The following is a 19,685-nucleotide window of genomic DNA, read 5'->3' as shown; positions in this document are numbered from 1 at the left end:
GAGTGTCTGAGGGCCTTATTTGGCCCGGACACTGGGGAAAAGACACTAATCTATGGTAAAGAAATATAAAACTTTATTCAGTATTTCAATGCTCCATATATATAATGCAATATGTAATTAATAAAAAAATTGTCACTTGTATGTTACTGTGTAAAATACTTCATAGCATCATAGCAATAAACATTGCAGCATTATGTACACCTGATATTGCTGCACAAACTAACAACTTAACCACATAAAGGGAAATCTCGTTTCTAGCATTCCAGAGAAACAGGACTCAGGCTCCAAACTAAATTTAGTTTTGTGCTTATGATGTTCATGTTCAGCTAGACAGAAGCAATGCATACTCAAGAGGAACTTGACAGAAAGCCTAGCCTGTGAGGACAGGATTTACAGTAAATATAACAAATGAATTATACAGTGACACATCAACCCGACTAGTCCTGTGTAGTGTTTTTGTGTCACTGTATAATTCATTTGTTACAGTAAATATAACAAATGAATTATACAGTGACACAAAAACATTACAGAGGACTAGTCGGGTTGATGTGTCTGTCTTTTTGTCAGTTTGCTGTAAGAGTTGGTCAGATTTTTGTGTGCCTGCTCGTCGATCTGTCTTTCTCTCTCTATCAGATAGCAATGGAGTTGGAGGTGTCTGCAGACTCAGACCAAGTGGAGCTTCTCCTAGACTGGAATCTGACACCCATCTTCACCTTGCACCCAAGAGACCTCAGGATGTCCAGGAACTGACGCCGGAACTTCACACCCACAAAGGCATAAAGCACGGGATTGAGGCTGCAGTGGAGGTAACCCAGAGAGGAGGTGACTATCATGGCTCTGTCCAGATGTGTTCTGATCTCACAGGCCTGACTGGTGGTGTTGGAGTGAAGTGTGTCCACCATGAGGGTGACGTTGTACGGCGTCCAGCAGAGAAAGAAGACCACCACCAGGGCCAGGATGACCCTGACGGCCCTCTGCTTCTGAAGGCCCTGGGAGCCGCGCAGCAGACGGAGCAGGATGCAGGAGTAGCAGTAGAGCAGGACGGCTGAAGGCAGCAGGAAGCCCACTATGTGGTAGAGCAGGCGTGATGCCAGCCGCCAGTCAGATACTGACTGAGAGAAAAGCAGGTAGTCGTGAACGCACTCCGTTTTGCCTCGTCTCTCATCCCTCACAGCCCTAAGGAAGACCCAGTCAGGGATGGTGAGGAGCAGGGAGAAGAGCCAGACCGACAGGCAGCTGATGTGGACTAACCAGGGCTTCCTGCGGGAGTACATCTGGGCAGCGTGGACGATGGACAGGTAGCGGTCCAGACTGATGCAGGCCAGCAGGAAGATCCCACAGTAGAAGTTGATCTGGGGGCACAAAGAAATCAGCAGAGAGAGGTGAAATTTGATTGTATAACCATATTATCCAAAAGCATTGTAGATGGTAACATCAAAAGTTTAACAAGCCTTCAGTCAGTTTTAGTGCCTCTTTACTGCTGTAGGCCAAGCTCTTACCGTGAACATGGCTCCAGTGATCTTGCAGAGGGGCGTCCCGAAGCTCCATCCCTCATCCTGAGCGGCCTGTGCGGCCCAGAAGGGCAGTGTGATCAGCAGCAGACAATCTGCCACACCCAGGTGGAGGATGAAGGTATCTGTCACACTCCAGGTCCGCCTCCTCTGAGCCAGAACACCCAGGAGAAGCCCGTTCCCCAGAAGACCCACAATGAGCGCCATGGAGTACAGAACTGGGATGAACACTGCCTCAAAATGCATGCCGTTGTTAGGGTCGCATACGTCACCCAGAGTACCGGAGCAACAAATGTTTCCATCGGTGCCATCGGAATAATTGTAGTTGTCAAATAATTCAGCCAAGTCGGCAAGGAGGTCTGGATTATCTTCCAATGAAATCTTCATAAAATCCTGCATATGATAAAAAAAAAAACAGTCAAAGCTGCACATTTTCTTTGAGCGTTTCACTTGTATAATTTCTTTCAACCACATGGTGGCACTCCTGTAACAAGATGGCTTTTATGCAGAGAGGAACTCGGGGAAAATTTGGCCTCCGCTGTTCTTCTCTGCATTGGTTATAAACCACAACCTAGATTGCGGGATAGTGGTGATGTTTGAATTCTGAGAATTAGGACAAGATGTTAACATATGCACTGCATTGCCCCTGCAGAGTTTGAATCGCAGAATCCATGCAATGATAAAACACTTTTAGGACAGTTGTAGATAAGAAGTGAAAAAAGTGCACATACAAATTGCATCAGTACACGCACACAGACATGAGCCTCACCCTCCGCCCTCCTGACTCAAGGTGACACTATTATGAGTATGTTTATCAAGGTATGCATGTGGTTAAAAGCAGATTTTTTTTTAAGTCGGCCTACAACAAACACCAAATAGTTTCTGATATAACAATTTCTTGAGCGATGACATGGCTGGCTACTTCAGCCTCTGGTCACGATGCAAGTGCAGTTACTGCAGGTGCTTTCAGGTTATTAACATGTAATTAATAAAATGAGAATCACTATTTTGACCAGCTTAAAAGGACACCTGGTTATTGAAACATATATGTAAGACGTTTTACACCTCATTACACTACACTTGAATAAGAAATAATTACAGTTGAGATGGTTAACGTATAAATGAATTCATCCTGCGGGTAAAACATATGATATGCAGGTAGATTGTTACATACTGTAATTCATCTGAGTTGTTTTTCCAGTGTACCTTAGTATAATGGATCACTTGATCATGTTTATTGATTGGAAAGACATTCCGAGCCCCATTCTTATCCACTATCACACAAAGTTGCTTGTAGCCCCTCAATTCTGAGTGCTAAAATTATTTACTGAATGACTGACATAGTTCAAAAATTCATTTTCAACAAGACAAAAACCACATTATAGTACAACTACACTGTGATCTCTCAAGCGTTGCACCTCTGTGCTAAAGGTGTGCCTTTCATGAGTGAGAACAAATGACAAAGGGACTGCCAACAAAGAAAAAAACGAAATAGCAGAGATTCTGCATCATTGTTTCATTCAACATGTCTGTCAACAGTCAATTGGTATATGAAAAAAAAAAAAAAGACACAAAATAGATTTATAGAAAAAAGGACCAAATCAATTGAAATCTAATCTAATTTATATAATTATAGTATAATCCTCTTAGTGATGGATGATATACAGTACATCAGATGAACTAGATCTTAAAGTAATCACTCACCGAATTTGACATTTTCTTCTCAACTGTCAGTTTCTACAGGCTACACAGTACAGAGAGTATCCACTGCCTTACAGCTTGTGAGGCGGTGCTGCCAGTAAGATAGCATCTATAGAGGAAGACTAACAGGAAGTAGCTTCTCATTCATAAAATGGCCACAATATAGTTTTGGTCTTAACAGAACCAAACAGAGAAAAAATCTGCTTTAATTTAATATCCTGCTCAGTTTCTCAGAACACCAAACCGGCTTGATAATTTGAAGTTTGGTATTTACAAGGCAGTTTTGAAAATTCATTTGGGATAGGCCTACTATGGTACATCTAAAAGACAAAATGAAAACTATAAATGGCATGTTTAGAAATCCTTAATGAAATAACATTTTTTAAATAAATTTGATTTCCCATTATCTATCTTGCCTTCTTCAAATAAGTTAATGGAGGGACTTTACACCAAGGTAATGATATGATTTGGTGAGAAACATGCAAGGTTTCATGGTGGTTGAGTGTGGGCTGGTGCACTTTCCTAGGAAACTCTCTACGACAAAACATCATTTGAATTTACGCCAACTAACTCTATGCACTTACAGCTCTCTCCTCTCTTTCTTGCATATTTATTGTCCATTATCTTAAAAAAAAAAAATACAACACTGTAAGAAAGGACCTTCATATAAACTGAAAGGCCTGAGTGATAATTCCTGCTTCCTCCATGTACAAATGTACTGCTTCTAATGTAAAGTATTGCAGAATAGCTGAATGGCCTTTTATTTAAACTATCATTTTAGAAATTATGAGTTTATCAGTTGGATTCTCAGCTGGCTCACAGTAAGATGCTCAACATCATAACTTCACACTCACTAACACTTCAGAAGGAAAATGTGATAGATAAGAGCTCTGACTGGTGATAAGAGATAAAAGCTCTGAGTATTTGACATGCTGAATGATTTTTTTATGTTGTGCTACAAATGATATGTAGAGTGTCATTTGATTGCCATCTCAAAAACACTCACTGAGGATTGTATCCACATTTTCTGTAGTCGTTAAACATGAACTTGAAGAAAGTGTTAATTCCAGTCAGTTGGGGGGCAGCTGAAGCAGGCAGCACTTTGTGAGATTCAGAACAATATTTTCAGCCTCATTTGAAAACCAAATCAGGAACCTAGCAGCATCACACATTTGACCAGATTAATTAAATGATTATCTCTTGGTTTTTCATATCCTCTTATGTACAATTTAATATAAGTCAGTTGCATTTTCCTGTATTCTTCAGCACATATGCAAGTTCATATAGTTCACAGCTCAGGGTTTTGCTTCAACACCTAGAAAAAGTGCAGGATAAGTGAAAACCACAAGGTTGCAAGTCCGTGTGTTTGTGAAAACAGACAAGAGAAAGGAATATCCTTGTTTTGGTCATACTGTACAAGGGCGTAAGTGCGTTATAGTAGATTTTACAGGAGAGTCAAAACAAATTTTGATCAAACTTGGATCAGCTGCCGTTACCACATACTAAGCACAATTTTTGTGTTACTATAAAAACAATACTGCTACAGTTTAAGTTGAATTATATTTGTTAACTTTTTTAAAAATGGCAAAAGAGTGAAATACGCCTTTTTGGCACAAACATTGTCCCAATACAGCCATATGGGTGTATGTAAGTGAACAATTGTAAAACACATTAATTTTAATACAAATCTAGCAATTACACTTCAATCAACACTGAAATATAAAACAAAATCAGAATGAATATATTTATCTTGAAGTAATGCTCAGCAACTTTCACCAAGGCCTTTAAAATTGTAGGCTACATGGAACATATCAAATTGATTGATACATATTTTCTGTTAAAAACTTTTAATAAACATTTTTAATAAACCTCTATAGACATAATAAACTACTTTGGATTCTAAACTACTGCTTTTTTTTTTCTTTTGCTATAGTATAATACATTTTTGTATGTGTCCCAGGACACATCAATAAGTGATGTGCATTCAAAGACCTGTAAAACTCCTCATAACACTGAGGGAGAACTTCAGCTACCAGCAGTCTGACTATCAGAGCTCATCTTGACCAGTTCACACTCCTAACATTATAAAATAACATTTTGAATCTATAGGCCTAAGTATTTCATGGGAATATTAACATATTTACATTCATCTAATATTGACCTAGAATATTAATTAGGATATGAATAGGATACTAAAAATTATGTGATCATGCTGCCATGCTAGCATTACTTACGTCAGCATGCATTTTGAGCTGACCTAAGTGCTGTTAGAATCGTCTACCCACAATGCTTGTTCAGTGTCAAAAGTGGGGTTTTGCTTGGTGTCAAAAGGGCGTAAGTGCAGTTACGCCCTTTTGGCAGCAAACAAAACCCTACTTTTACTGTTGTGGCTTTCAGTTTTTGTTTAAATAAAACCTATGGGTCATGATTTCAGTTGTGTCCTTTTGGCACTGAAAAGATCTCACTGAGACCTTTCAATTGATTTATAATACTCATTTTCGCCCAAAATCACACTTACACTTTGGCTCCAATCCCTCGATTTGAACTCAATAAATCAAAGATTATTTTTATTAGTGAGAGTGCCGCACCTCTGGCTTCCCACTAATCTCTATGACTTCCTCATTTTGATTCAGAATTGTAATCAATTTAAGTTCAGTAAATGTACAGTAATTTGTCCTGGTGACATTAGTGCAGAGACGTACTGACACACATGGCACAAACACAACACCTCCTCACATCCAGAAAAATAAAATGGACAGTAGACTATACTGTCCTAATAGAGACAGGTTTCACCATCAGACAATTTATAGTGCACTTTAAATGTATCAGCTTTAAATGATTCCCCATAATCCCCCTAACACTATTTGCTATTTATATATCACATATCAGTCTAGAATCTCACCATAAATCAGTTATCAAAATCATCATTTAGAAGATCTCTGACACCTTCTATGAAACCTCATAAGATGTTTATCACACCTCTCTGTTTCTCTGTATTGCTCACTGGTTTTCCCTGCCTGTCAGTCTCTCTTACACACATACTCACACCCAGACACACACACACATGCAAACATCACACCTGTCTCAAGTACATTTTTGTAAGTGTCTATCTCTGTTCCTCCTGTGTCTATCTCCAGTGCAAAAGGTTCAGTGTGTGTTTTCCTGTTTTTTTCACACCTTTTTTTTTCTTTTCTGCCATGCAGTGCAGATGCAGTGTTTGTGGTGAGGGGCTAATGGAAGAATCATGGCCTCGAAACTCTACTTATGAAAGCTCTGAATTTAAAGACTGACACATTGTACATACTGTAGAAAAGGAAGAAGTGCATGGTGTTTTTATTTTATGTAAAAAAAAAAAAAAAAGGTCAGCACAAATGGAAAATTAAATCATTGTCACGTTATGTTTGTCTCTGGATGTGGGTTGTGGGTCTTTGCAGTTAATACATATTAACACGACGGCTGCACACCCAGCCCAAAGAGAAAAACAAAAAGTACTTCAGCCGTGTACGTAAGCACTGAAACAACCTTAGCTCAGTCATGTGACATTACAGGTTTCAGGTACAGGTTGTTTGGAGAAGAGGTATTTCGCTTTTGAAAAGAAAAAGGGGATATGATAATGCCGGTACTCTCTGCGTATGCATGATTTCATTCAAAAGGAAGCATATTGTTTTAGGTTCGATCTCCATAAAAATACAATCGGTCTTTCTCCACAACTCCTGTAAATAACCAACTGTCAGATTCTACAGCATCCTCACCTGACACCACACTATAATATATATTATATTATATATTATATTATAGAATGGTGTTTGGGAGGTTTCATGGATCCTTGGGTAATAAGATGTATTCTAGATTAAATGTATTAAAGTAAAACAATGAAAAAGGGCAGAATTAGTTTTATGTTTTTTCACAGGGCAATGGCATAATGTTCCAGGCATCTTTGATCAGTCTGATTATCTCCATAGCAACTGACACTTTGAAATCAACTCAGTCTAGCCTGATGCATGTTAGGTTGTGAGTATGTTGCTACCCCTAGATTTGTATTTTCTTATAGAAGCACAACTGTGAAACCAAGGAAATGTGACACATGTGTTACAGGAACTGAAAGAATCAAAACATAGAAAGAGACTTTTTTTTGCAGATGTGTGGTTGTTCTTCTTCCTATAAGCGTGTCCTGCTGTTCTTTGCCACGTTGCTAAGTTTGAATAACAACCAACCCTTTTTAAAAGTCAATGCAACGTTGTAATCACTTTGTTGATTGCAACAGTTACAATCCCACTCCATAACTACACTCCATCACCCTAATCCATCCATGTTGCATTTTCTCCGCAACTGCTTCTAATGATGGAAATGCTGGTTATATAAGATAATGCATACAATAAGTTATTTTTGTGTAGGGATTTAATTCTAAGATATTGATAAATATTGTTTCTAAATAGGTAAATTATTAATGCACCTTGAGAAGATTTTCGCTTTTGGTTTACCAGTGTTTGAACATCTGCAGAAATGACTTTGCATACCCTCCAGTTTAAAGCCCTGCTTCCTATCTGAGCCCTTTGATTGAGTGAAAAATGGGTTAGCAATACCACACCACATTACTGGGTTAGTGTGACACAGTAGTGACACAGTGGATAACAACTGAAAAAAAAAAAGATGTGCCTTATATAGAAATGATAGCAATAACGATTACATCATCTGAATGATAATCAAATCAAATATATTATATATTTAATATTTCTTCAAAAGATGATGCCACATCAAAAATTGTTGGAAATTCTTTATTAGGAATAACCCCTTGAGATGTACCATCTCATTTTCAAGGGGGTCCTCAAATGACCTGTACAAAGGACAGCTGTACAACCCACAGCACCACTCTGGGTGTTGTGGCATGCGCTGCCTATACTGTGACATTTTCATATACCATACTTTTAACTTTATATATTTTAGCAGCACTCCACATAAGCATACAAGCATGAGCAGTTTAGCAGAGATAATAGTAAAAATATTACTCTGACCAAATTGCACTGCTAAATGTCTAAATGAGCTCATACACTTCACATCTATTCAAAAATGTTTAGTGTAGTGTTTAGTGTTTCGTATTGCTATGCATTGTATAGACGCACAATTGCAAACTGCTCTCCTACATTATAGCCACATGGTGATACGCATTGCAATAAATTAGTGTCATCATTGGTCTCTGTGTGTAAAAGAAGCACATAACAAACCTTATTTATGACACTGGAAATGTTGCTGAGGCGCCTCTGTAGGATGTTAATTAAATGCAACCAATAACACGTATCTATGAGTGCTAAAAGAAATCTTTGTTACTCATTAGAGTGACTGCTGGAAAAAAAAATGCACAGCCCCTTAGACTATATAAACATATAAATGGGGTGGAGGGTTAGTTGCTGTGCCGTGCAGGGGTTGTTCCTATGGGTAAAGAAGGATATCTTTTTTTCTATTTCTTCTATCCCTTTGCAGTGCTTTTGTGTAATTAGTACATAGTGATAACAAGACAGCATGAGGACCACAGCATCCTGTGTGCCCACCAACATAAGAGTCATAATGTAAGGTTTGTGAGTCCTAATGGCCTCAGTTAGTCATGATACTTAATCCAAGGTAACATGGATCAGGTTTTGCTCCAGCCCCTCTGAGCTATCTGGTTTTGTTTCCATCTTGAATAGCTGCAAAGGTTTCCTGAAGAAAAGATACACAGAAAAACTCACACAAAACAAATACACAGTACACCTCTTTCGACACAGGATGTAACATTGAGCTTAAATGTGATGTGTGGTTGTAGTTTTACTCTGACTAGGGTAACAGACACACTTGTGTGTAGTCATCTGTTGTGCAGTTGTGTGTGTGCAGTGTCACAAAATGTTGCTGTGTCTCCATCTGTTGGATATACTTAGAAATTATTTTGTCACACAGAATACATGCGCCATTGATGAATGGTCCTCTTTCTAATATGATTACATTTAATCATTAACAGTATGTGCACTCTGGGTGCTATAAGAAATATTTACCGGTCACTGACATGCTTGGGAATTCATCCTCTTCATAAATGACAGTTTCACATATTGAATACATGACCATGGCTAAAAGATCAGGGTGAATGACAGTGCAAAGCCCACGGAGTCAGAGAGTGGGGTTAATTAATGGGAAATTCTAGTTCTGGTACTGTAGCAAGAGGGCTTCAGATGGTTATGTGCCAATAATACTGGGAGGTTTAAACTTTCTTATTTTAATATAATTTAGCATCACTGTGTAGAGCAGTTTAACTCATTCTGGTTTCTAATTTGGTTCATACACTATGAGGAGAAATAGAGGCGATGCTGAGGTAAGAGGGGACTGGTGGTGAAATAAAGTAGTCAACATGTGCCTGGTCTCACCTGGTGAACGCTACATGTCACAATCATGGGTTTAGACATTTACTGGGGTGTTGACAACTAGAACCTCTTAGAAATAAATACCCTTGTATCAGGATTTCACATGGGATTTCACCAATCAGAAAAGCACCTAAGGTTGACATGAGGTTATCAGTCATTTTAGTCAACTATCCACACTTTCAACCACATGCGTCCATGGGTTTGACATTGTGCAGGACAGTCAGAAGCCTCGCAACTGGTCTCAAGACAGTCACTGGACGAAAGGACTGCTCTTTGGCTGAGCCTGCAGTCTTACTCTCGGTCCTAAAAGCCCAATGAAGCACTGATACAGGCCCCTACTGGACAGTATGAGCAGCACTTACAAAGCAGGGCCGACTGGGAGAGGCAAGAGAGGATAAGAAATGTTGATGCAGGATGATTCACAGGATAATCACCTCAGTTTTGGAATTCAAATGAGAATGAGTGCAGCATACAGCTACAAATGTAAACGAGAAACCAAATGTGGTGCCTCGCAGCAGAAAGGACTGGGGTAAAGAAGGTTGTATTATATTTCTGCACATTTCAGTGAGAAAACAACCTGTAGAAAGGTGTTCCAGGTAATTATGTGGCTGTATCCAATTGTTTGTAATTGATCTGGTAGAGAGACACTGGATTTACTGCAGTCCTCCTCTTTTGTCCTCGCTCCAACAGAGAACATGCTGTCTTAGACCATGGAAGGAACAGGGCAGGGAGTTGAAGATAAAGAGGCAGAATAGAGAGAAAATAGATGAGAAACTTGTGCTGTATCTTATTCCTGACTGGACTAATCCAGACCAGTTTGGGCTTCCTACAGTATTGAGTGCGGCCTGCCAGTGGGAGCAGCACTGAGCTGTGTGGGAGGAAGGAGACACAAGTGAAGTTGTTACAGTGAATGTTAAATGGCTTCACATCCTGCTAATTCTATCGCGTTTCGACAAACTAATTCTAACTGTGTATTCTGCCTAGACTGAACTACTGAGGTGGAGACTCCAGGTATCCATGGTGACCAGCATGAAGTTGTGACTGGCTCAGAGAGAGGCTCATGATAGGTCAGTAGGGCTGAAGCGTGGTGATATCGAGATCTTGGGAGCAGAGTCCACTTCCACTGAACATTATCAACATTCAACACAGTGATGACTGAATTAATATCTAAACCAAGCAGCAGCAGCATTTAACAGGAGTGAGATACTGATACTAGAAAGCTTTCACTTGCTAGTAAAAAATTTAAGAAAAAAAAAAAGAATTCTAAAAAGCAGTGATCCAAAAAGAAAACCAAGGCACTCAACCGAGGTGACAAAAAGATAAAAAAAAAAAAAAAAAGTCATCAGAGTTCACCCACCTGTAGACATTTTCCAAGAAGCCCTCTGAGAGAGAGAGAGAGAGAGAGAGAGTGAGAGAGAGAGTGAGAGAGAGAGAGAGAGAGAGAGAGAGCGAGAGAGAGAGAGAGAGAGAGAGAGAGAGAGAGAGAGCGTCCTCCATAGTGGCCCTTCCTGTTGAAGCCTTCTACTTGACTTGAAAGAGGAAGACGAAGTTCTCTCTTTCTCTCTCTCACTTTTACTGACCTTTGACATCTCCATTTCTTATTTTGTCTCTCTTTCACTCTCATTCTTAGGGTTAGGGTTCAATTCACTGTGCTTTATTGCCATGGTAGGATCTGTCAGTAATGACCACATATAGTAGGCCAAAAAGGAAATTACATACATATCAATTAGCAGCTGACAGCTAAAATTTGAAATGCTACAATAAAATAAAATAAACTTAATTTCTATAGCCCTTCATCACAAGAGCCTGTCTCAAAGGACTTCACAGAAAATGAGCCTAACTAAATGTAATTAATCCAGAACAAATCACAAAACGAAATGATACAACGTGAAACAAAATAAAATACAAGGAAATGAAACAAAGCACCGAACAAAACAGACAAGACACAAAACAGCAAGTTGGAACAGGAGACATAACTGGAGGTGTGTGTGTGTGTGTGTGTGTGTGTGTGTGTGTGTGTGTGTGTGTGTGTGTGTGTGTGTGTGTGTGTGTGTGTGTGTGTGTGTAGGACCCGTAGTTCCTACCTACGGCCCCTTCTGTATCTCTTGGGGGTAAAGAGGAAGAGAGACAGAACACCAGCAGAGCATGAAAGTCTTTCTGGAAGCGTATTGAGTTTTGCTTAAGGAGTCAAAAAACAAGAGCGATGTATACAGTACTTATTCAATTGTGATCTTGTATCTTTGTGATGGGATGTAACTATCTGGATCAATATCATAGGTTGGTTCCCTGTGGCAATGGATACCTGGTGATGGATGTGTTTTTTAAAATTATTATTATTATCATCACTTTTTTTTTAATCTGTTTTATTTTTTAGACATTTATCTTTTTATCTTTTTAATTATTTATCTTCTTTTTTCTACCCTTTTTATGTTTACTTCTTTAACAACAAAGCTTAGCAATGTTTTACAATGTTGACTACTTCTCTATAAGTTATTGTTAATTAATTTTTGGGCTTATGCATTCAAAAGTAAAAAAAAAAAAAAAAAAAGAATGAAAGTATGCCTCTCTTCCTCCCAGGTGTGCAGATGAGTTTATTTTTTGCTACACCAGCTGTCTGTGCACTGCAAGGCTGAAAACAGAGCATGTTTTAAATAATGAGTTTAAAAATTAAGGTAGCTCAACTAAGATGGCCTTATACACAAACAAATAAAAATTAAGCTGTTGTCTTACAGTTAAGGATGGCCATCCAGCTAAGACCACATCACTCCAGTGCTGATCACTGCATTGGTTTGTACCAAAGAATTGAGTTTAAAATTCTGTCGCATGTTTATAAAGCACTAAATGGTTTAGGACCAAAAAACATTTCTGACCTCCTTCAATGTTATGAACCCGCCAGACCCCTCAGGTTTTCAGGTGCTGGTCTGCTTACTGTTCCCTGGCCCTGGCCCCTTCTGACCCTGGGTCAGAACAAAGCATGGAGAAGCAGTTAGTTAGTTAGTTTTTATGCTCCTCATGCCTAGAACAAACTTCCAGAAAATCTGCCTGCACTTTAGAATCCTGTAAATCAGGGTTTAAAACTTTTTTTTTTTTTATCTTTATCTTTTAGATTTTCTTTTAATTCACTTTCACTTTTCTTTATCTTTCTTTTTACCTATGTCTTTATTTTTCTTTTATTTATGTAAAGCACTTTAAATTGCCGTTGTGTATGAAATGTGCTATGTAAATAAACTTGCCTTGCCTAAGTGGTACAAAGTACAATGATGTATAAGGGATATTGTGTTAGTTATGAACTCATGATATAATGCATCTAGGTTATGCAGATAGGAATTTGTGGCATACAATATATCGCCATAGTCTACCAACAGCAAAAAGGTGACTGCAACAAGAATTTTTTTCTGGCCTGAGCTGTTGAATGTGAGACTTAAAAGTCAAAGTCTCATCAAGATGAAACTCTAAATATCTATGATGACACTATAACTGCTGTTCAGCTCCCGCTCCACTAGAGGGAGCTGTGCACCAACTCAGTCGGATCTGCTCATACACGGAAACGAAACTCACACAGCAGAGAGACGCAAACTTGTCGATCCTTACATCTGTTTAGGTGAGACAGCCAGCTCAACTTTGTTAGTGGCAAACGCGGAAGCCTTGACATATTATACAGAACCAAGGTGAGTGTGCTTTTGTCAGTTTGTAGTTTGTCCTTGGTGAGCTGTTCTGTTAAAACTGAAAGTAAAAACTGTGCACTTCCTGAAAAGGCCTCGTAGTGAACCCATGGCGGAGTGTATGGATGAGGACATGGACCAGGGGCCCTTCCCCCTCCAGGAGGACCTGACCTGCCCCGTCTGTCAGGGCATCTACCGGGACCCGGTGCTGCTGCCCTGCTCTCACAGCTTCTGCCGGGAATGCCTGGAGAGGAGCTGGGAGACGAACAGAAAGTGTCCGGTGTGCAGGGTGGTGTGCGAGGGCGACCAAGCCATCACCAACCGGGCGCTCAACAGCGCGTGCGAGTCCTTCCTGAAAGAGAACTGGCGGCCGCAGCAGAAGCGGGTCAATGAGGAGCACTGCCACCTGCACCAGCTGGAGCTGCAGCTGTACTGTGTGAAGGACGAGGAGCCTGTGTGTGTGGACTGTGTCACACTGCACGGCGCGCACCAGTTGCTGCCTATTAACAAGGGAGCGCCCCTCTGTAAGGTAAAGTGCCCTGATCACATTGTGAGAAGCCTAAATGTTGTGTTATAGTGTTTGCTTTAGGTCACTTAGTGTCCCACTTTCCACACTGCAGGAGGAGCTGAACGACAGAACAAAGATATTTGAAAAAAAAGTGGAATCCTTCAAGAAAATTAAGCAGAAATTCACCAGCACAGTGGAATTCATCAAGGTAAAATCACTACAGTGTTAATATTCATTATCTGTCCTCAGTTTATCATTAGACAAGCTACACACTGGTCCCACACATTCAGACACCAATAAGGGTGTAATATAATACTACCATGGTGCTGCTCTGTACCTGACTTTGACCTCTGACCTCTCTGGAGGGGGCAAGTCAAAAGAGCTCCCCACAGGGATCAATAAAGTCATTTACTACTGATATTGGCTCTAGGTACGAGAAGATGGTCATTTAGAGTTGAATATAAATTAAATAAATACAAGTAAAAACAACTATCAAATCAATTCACATAAATGTAACTCCTAAAAAGAACTCTTTTAAAGATTTCCCATTCAAATCAGAAATAAGTATGGACTGAAGAATCCACAGACTGCTGGATATTAGGAAAGAATCCTTATCACTAATGCAGTTCTTCAGGATTTACTCATTTCACAGTTTATTTAGAATCGACACACCTGCAGGTCAACATTTTTCATATTAATTCTTAGGCACAACAGCCTTTTCCTACTTTTTCCATTCAAATCCGAATCATTTTAATTGCCAAACACAGTACAGTATGGGATATGTGCAGGAATATTTCTTGGTGCTGCTGCTGAAGAGACATTTTGTCAACTTTCACAAGACCTACGGGCACACATGATACACAAGCAACAGGACCTCATATACAGTGCAAAGAGACATAACACAGACAGTAGACTACACATGTCTCTCTTCATAGACTCTACTGCTGATTCTGTCAGACTCTAGAGCATTATTTATTTGTTTCATTATATCAAAGGAGACCTAGAGGCTGAAAACTATTAAGTATTTAACAAGAAAAAGAAGAAAAAAAAGAAGAAGATCTGAAAAAACACACGATTATGAATTTGGACAGTAGAAATATGCTTTTTTCCCTATCGCATAAATCAACAGAACTGTTCTCAACCTTCCTCCTCTCTGGTTCCTCCTGGCGCAGCACCAGGCCGGCCAGGCGGAGAAACAGATCAAGATGGAGTTTGAGCGGCTCCACAAGGTGCTCGTCACTGAGGAAGCGCTGCGTCTGAAAGCCCTGGCCACTGAGGAGGAGCAGAAGATCGCCATCATCGAGGAGCTGATAGCCAAGACGGGCAGAGACATCGCCTCTCTGACTGAGCTGATTAAGACTCTGCAGAAAGAAATGGGGAACGAGGATCTACCCTTCCTACGGGTACGAGGACTAGGATGCCATCATAACTCGTCAGACATGTTGTTTGGCATATGATACACTGTTTTTTCTCTCTGGTGTTAAAGTATTTTTGGAGTTGACTAGACTTATTTTGCAATGTTAAATTGCAATGTAAAATCTTATTTACATTCCTACAAAAAACTAACCACAAATCATGTCTTTTTCTTTCAGAATTTCCAAACTTTAAAAAGAAAGTAAGTAGCTGCTAAATGTACCATAACAATCACACATACCCTGTACTGTAAAACCTCTCTCTAAACCTCAGATTTTCCAGTCTTTCTGGATGTCATCTACTGAGCAGCGATAATGAATGAATAAATGAATGTCCTCATTGCTAAATTTAAATTTCAAAAATCCACTGCAAATTAGACTGTGCAGTACTAGCGCACATGTGCATCCATGTTTCATTTTTAATACATTTTTGTCACAGTATTTTAATGTATTTTCGTCATCTAAGAATGAAGAAATTCCTGCACACTGCTCCGTACTCTGATGGACTGTGTGGACTGAAACATTAGCAAATAAAATAATTGGTGTATATTGCAGCAGCAGTGTGCAGGGATTTCGTCATTCTTAGACACCTTCTCTGCACCTGCACAAAGAAGATTGGATGTGGAAGTTATCCTATTTTTCTTCTGCAATATATTAAAACTTTTCACTTGCCACAGCAGCCTCTATTCCTACAGCTTTGATGATTAGGCTTCTGCTGTATCTTTTAAATGTGAAAGTGTCTCTGGTAAAGCTTCACAATCTCTCCATGTTGCCATCTTTGTCTAGAGCCCACTGGCCACATGATGACCCGGAGCTCCCTTACAACTGTCTCCTGAACATGGGCAAGCATGTCGGCTCTTTGAGCTTCAACATCTGGAAGAACATGCAGGCCCATATCAAATACAGTGAGTAAATTACACTGCGAGAGTCGGGGTTGGAGCTAAGCTTGTGGTTGCTAAGAGCTGGGAGTCGATACCGGGTTAGATCAATATATCAGCTTGTTAAATATCTGATATTGTCCAGTCAATTCAATTTCGATTCAGTACGTGTATTGTCACCGAAGGGAAATTTTCTTTGCAAGCAGGTTTACAAAAGTTAAAAGAACGCAGTACACAAATCACATGCATCACAACTCAACAGTCAACAAGTTGTCATGAGATTAAAAACGGGACACCTAAACAGGAGACACCTAACCATAAAAGTGTGTAATCTTGGTCTATAGCCTATATACATGTAAGTATACCAAACAATTACAATTACAATTTCCCATTTAGCAGACGCTTTTATCCAAAGCGACGTACATTTGAGAGTTTTAATACAACACAAGCAAGGTTCTAGTCAGGCAAGAACAACGAGAGTATGCCATAAGCTAAATTCTGGTCCAACAGGACATAGGTGCTACGAGGCAGTGCATAGAGGCAGATAAAAAGTTGTCTTTCTTTCTTCTTTTTTTTTTTTGGTTACACAGTCCATCAGGTGAGAAGGTGTTCACTAGAGAGCTGGGTCTTTAGCCTTTTCTTAAAGATTGAGAGGGACTCTGCGGATCGAATGGAGTTTGGTAACTTGTTCCACCACCGAGGAACCACAGAAGAGAAGAGTCTGGCTAGAGACTTCGGGCCTTGTTGTGGTGGCAGCACCAGGCGCGGCTCTTTGGCAGAGCGTAGTGAGCGGGAGGGAGCGTAGACCTGAATGAGGGAGTTCAGGTAGGTAGGAGCCGTTTTGGTTGCTGCATTGTAGGCGAGCATCAAGGACTTAAAACTTGATGCAGGCAGCAACTGGGAGCCAGTGGAGGGATATGAACAGCGGACTGACATGTGCTCTTTTGGGCTGGTTGAAGACCAGACATGCCGCCACGTTCTAGATCATCTGCAGAGGTTTGAGCGTACATGCCAGGAGCCCTGCCAGTAAGGAGTTGCAGTAGTCAAGGCGTGATATTACAAGCACCTGTACTAGGAGTTGTGCTGCATGTACAGACAGGTAGGGTCTGATCTTCCTGATGTTGTACAGGGCAAATCGGTATGACTGAGCAACAGAAGCCACATGCTCCTTAAAGGTTAGTTGGTCATCTCATGACACCCAAGTTTCTGGCAGACTATGTGGGAATGAGCTGAGCTGATTCGAGCTGGATACTGATCTGTTGTTGTACAGAGGGACTGGCTGGGATGACAAGGAGCTCAGTCTTTGACAGGTTAAGCTGAAGGTGGCGTTCCTTCATCCATGCCGAGATATCGGCGAGGCATGCCGATATCCGTGCCGAGACTGTGGGGTCGTCTGGCGGGAATGATAGGAGGAGCTGGGTATCGTCAGCATATGAATGGTATGAGAAGCCATGTGAGCGGATGACTGCACCAAGTGAGGTGGTGTATATTGAAAAGAGAAGGGAAGCACTGACCCTTGAGGTACCCCTGTGGACAAGCAGTGGGATTTAGACACTTCCCCTCTCCAAGACACTCTAAAGGATCTCCCTGAGAGGTAGGACTCAAACCAGCAGAGAGCAGATCCTGAGAAGCCAAGCTCAGCAAGTGTGGAGAGGAGGATTTGGTGGTTAACCAAACATCATACACATTTCAACATCAGTGAGTTGAAACAATATTAATAGATAAATAAAGGTTATTTACGCATATTCAGCAAATTAATGGCGGTAGGGATAAATTAATTCAGTGTTGTCTACTACCAGTATGAATACAGCTCCGTAAAAACTGCAAATGGAAAACCTGCAATTAACTTTTATTTTCACATTTTATTTATTCATTTAATTGTTCAATAATGTTTTTCTTAATTAATTCTTCATTTAAAGGCAGTAATGTGTCCCAGAGATTCACCTTCCTTTAAATAGATGCAGTGGGTCACCTAAAAGAATTTCATTAGTCTGGGTTTTAGTGTCACATGATGGTCTAAATGCTTTTCCAGCCTGCCAAGAATAAAATTCTGGGGGAAACACTGAATCCTCGTAATTTTTGGCATGAAGATATTCACATTTAAAGATGTTGAATATTGCCGCAACATATCGGCTTCAGTCTAAAAATATTGGTGTCAAAAACTCATATCAATACGTAAAGCTTATAATTTTAAGAACATTTATGACACATTGTGTTTGCACCCCGCCCCTCCCTCTGTCTGTGCAGACCCAGTGGTGCTGGACCCGAACACGGCCTCTCCCTGGCTGTCCTTGAATCCTGAGCTGACCAGTGTGAAAGAGAGCTCCGAGCGGCAGATGGCCCCCGACAACCTGGAGCGCTTTGACCCCTGTGTCTTTGTCATGGGCGCCGAAGGTTACAGCTCCGGCAAACACCGATGGGACGTCATCGTCGGCGACAACCCCAAGTGGATCGTGGGAGTGTGCAGAGAGTCGGTGGTCCGCAAGAAGAAGTTCACGATGTCCACGGACCGCGGCGTGTGGTCCATAGGGCTGAGCAAAGGCGTGTACAACGCCCTGACCCCGAAGCGCACGGTGCTGGCGGTGGAGCAGCGTCCAGAGAGGATCCGCGTCAAGCTGAACATGGATAAGGGAGAGGTGTCATTTTGGGATGGCGGAACAGCGAAGCACCTGTGTACATTTACAAACAAGTTTCATGAGAAGGTGTTTCCGCTGTTTGGCCCCGGGCTCCATAGCACGCCAATGATTATGGCCACGGGAAAGATGGCTGTTCACACCTCATGAAGGGGCTGCATAGTGCAGAGTGTTGGTTGTAGACCTAAGGCTACACATTAATGACTTAATTGGAATATAATACTATTGTGTAATAATCAAGGGGCTACTTGTGGTAATAGATTACACTTTATAATCTCTTTGCATACATTTGGAGTCATGTGTATGCTATTTTAATCTGGAATCAGATTAGAATATATTTATGCTTGGGGAAATAGGCCTATGTTTTATTGAATCTTTTTATTACTTTTATATGATTTTGTTGATTCTGTTCATCTATTATGTTCTAAAATGTTTAGTAATTAACCTATATGTTCTACTGCTGATTGTGCCTATGTTTGTGCTGATTTGTTGGTTTGAGGACACTTGGATAGTTATACTATGCATCATCCAGCCTTTCTTTTCCACACACTGGAGACTTACATTACACAAAGTGCTGCCAGCAAGCAGTGAAAAATATGGAGGTACAAAAAACATGAATCTTGTTCTAGTGAGGCCACTGATTGGTGAACCTAAGATATTTCACACACTATGGCCATAGCATTGCAACTAATCGCAATGAATATTTGTAAATTGATTGTACAGTATGATCATCCAGGATCTCTGGGATGATGGACACAGTAATCTGCTTGCTTGTAACATTCTTCTAGCAAATATTTTGAAGTGTACCTACAGCACTGTATCTGATCATTACACAGAGAAAAACGCGTGCAACGTAATGTGCAAGGGACTTGTATTGAACCGTCTCCATGTGAACATTTATTCAATAAAGATAACTGAAAGTCAAATTTGAGTTATGTTTAAAAAATTTGAGGCATAAAAAGAAATGCTACAATGTTGAGTACGCTCACAAGCA

The 19,685-nt window shown here is 40.4% G+C and overlaps 2 protein-coding genes across 2 annotated transcripts; one reads left to right on the top strand and one right to left on the bottom strand.

Annotated features, from left to right (window-relative positions):
• Positions 1 to 56: 56 nt before the first annotated feature.
• Positions 57 to 3,285, bottom strand: cxcr3.1 (chemokine (C-X-C motif) receptor 3, tandem duplicate 1). The gene is made up of 3 exons (XM_071526099.1): positions 3,216 to 3,285; positions 1,500 to 1,904; positions 57 to 1,352 (listed from the first exon to the last, which is right to left on the bottom strand). The coding sequence occupies exons 1-3, from the start codon at positions 3,225 to 3,227 to the stop codon at positions 630 to 632; spliced, it is 1,140 nt and encodes a 379-aa protein (XP_071382200.1). The 5' UTR covers positions 3,228 to 3,285; the 3' UTR covers positions 57 to 629.
• Positions 3,286 to 13,137: 9,852 nt separating this feature from the next.
• On the top strand, positions 13,138 to 19,609 carry LOC139649634 (zinc-binding protein A33-like). The gene is made up of 7 exons (XM_071526104.1): positions 13,138 to 13,266; positions 13,354 to 13,789; positions 13,881 to 13,976; positions 14,941 to 15,171; positions 15,361 to 15,383; positions 15,967 to 16,085; positions 18,306 to 19,609. Exons 2-7 carry the CDS (start codon positions 13,370 to 13,372, stop codon positions 18,839 to 18,841), a joined length of 1,425 nt encoding a protein of 474 aa, XP_071382205.1. The 5' UTR covers positions 13,138 to 13,266; positions 13,354 to 13,369; the 3' UTR covers positions 18,842 to 19,609.
• The last annotated feature ends 76 nt before the right edge of the window (positions 19,610 to 19,685 follow it).

The sequence above is a fragment of the Centroberyx affinis genome, unplaced genomic scaffold (genome assembly GCF_046629955.1).
Source record: "Centroberyx affinis isolate AG114_WGS23_722 - 3 ecotype Tasmania unplaced genomic scaffold, CSIRO-AGI_Caff_v1 ptg001385l_1, whole genome shotgun sequence".
NCBI lineage: Eukaryota > Metazoa > Chordata > Actinopteri > Beryciformes > Berycidae > Centroberyx > Centroberyx affinis.
The sequence above is the reverse complement of the archived record's forward strand: the minus strand, read 5'-3'. Positions and strand labels throughout refer to the sequence as shown.

What these genes read in the sequence shown, in the direction of transcription:
- cxcr3.1 (XM_071526099.1), bottom strand. An exon ending in TCACTGGAGCCATGTTCACG is followed by an intron (nt 1,353 to 1,499) that starts GTAAGAGCTTGG and finishes TTGTGCCCCCAG; the next exon opens with ATCAACTTCTACTGTGGGAT.
- LOC139649634 (XM_071526104.1), top strand. Translation starts at nt 13,370, where the DNA reads ATGGCGGAGTGTATGGATGAGGACATGGACCAGGGGCCCTTCCCCCTC. An exon ending in AGGGAGCGCCCCTCTGTAAG is followed by an intron (nt 13,790 to 13,880) that starts GTAAAGTGCCCT and finishes TCCACACTGCAG; the next exon opens with GAGGAGCTGAACGACAGAAC. An exon ending in TTCCAAACTTTAAAAAGAAA is followed by an intron (nt 15,384 to 15,966) that starts GTAAGTAGCTGC and finishes ATCTTTGTCTAG; the next exon opens with AGCCCACTGGCCACATGATG.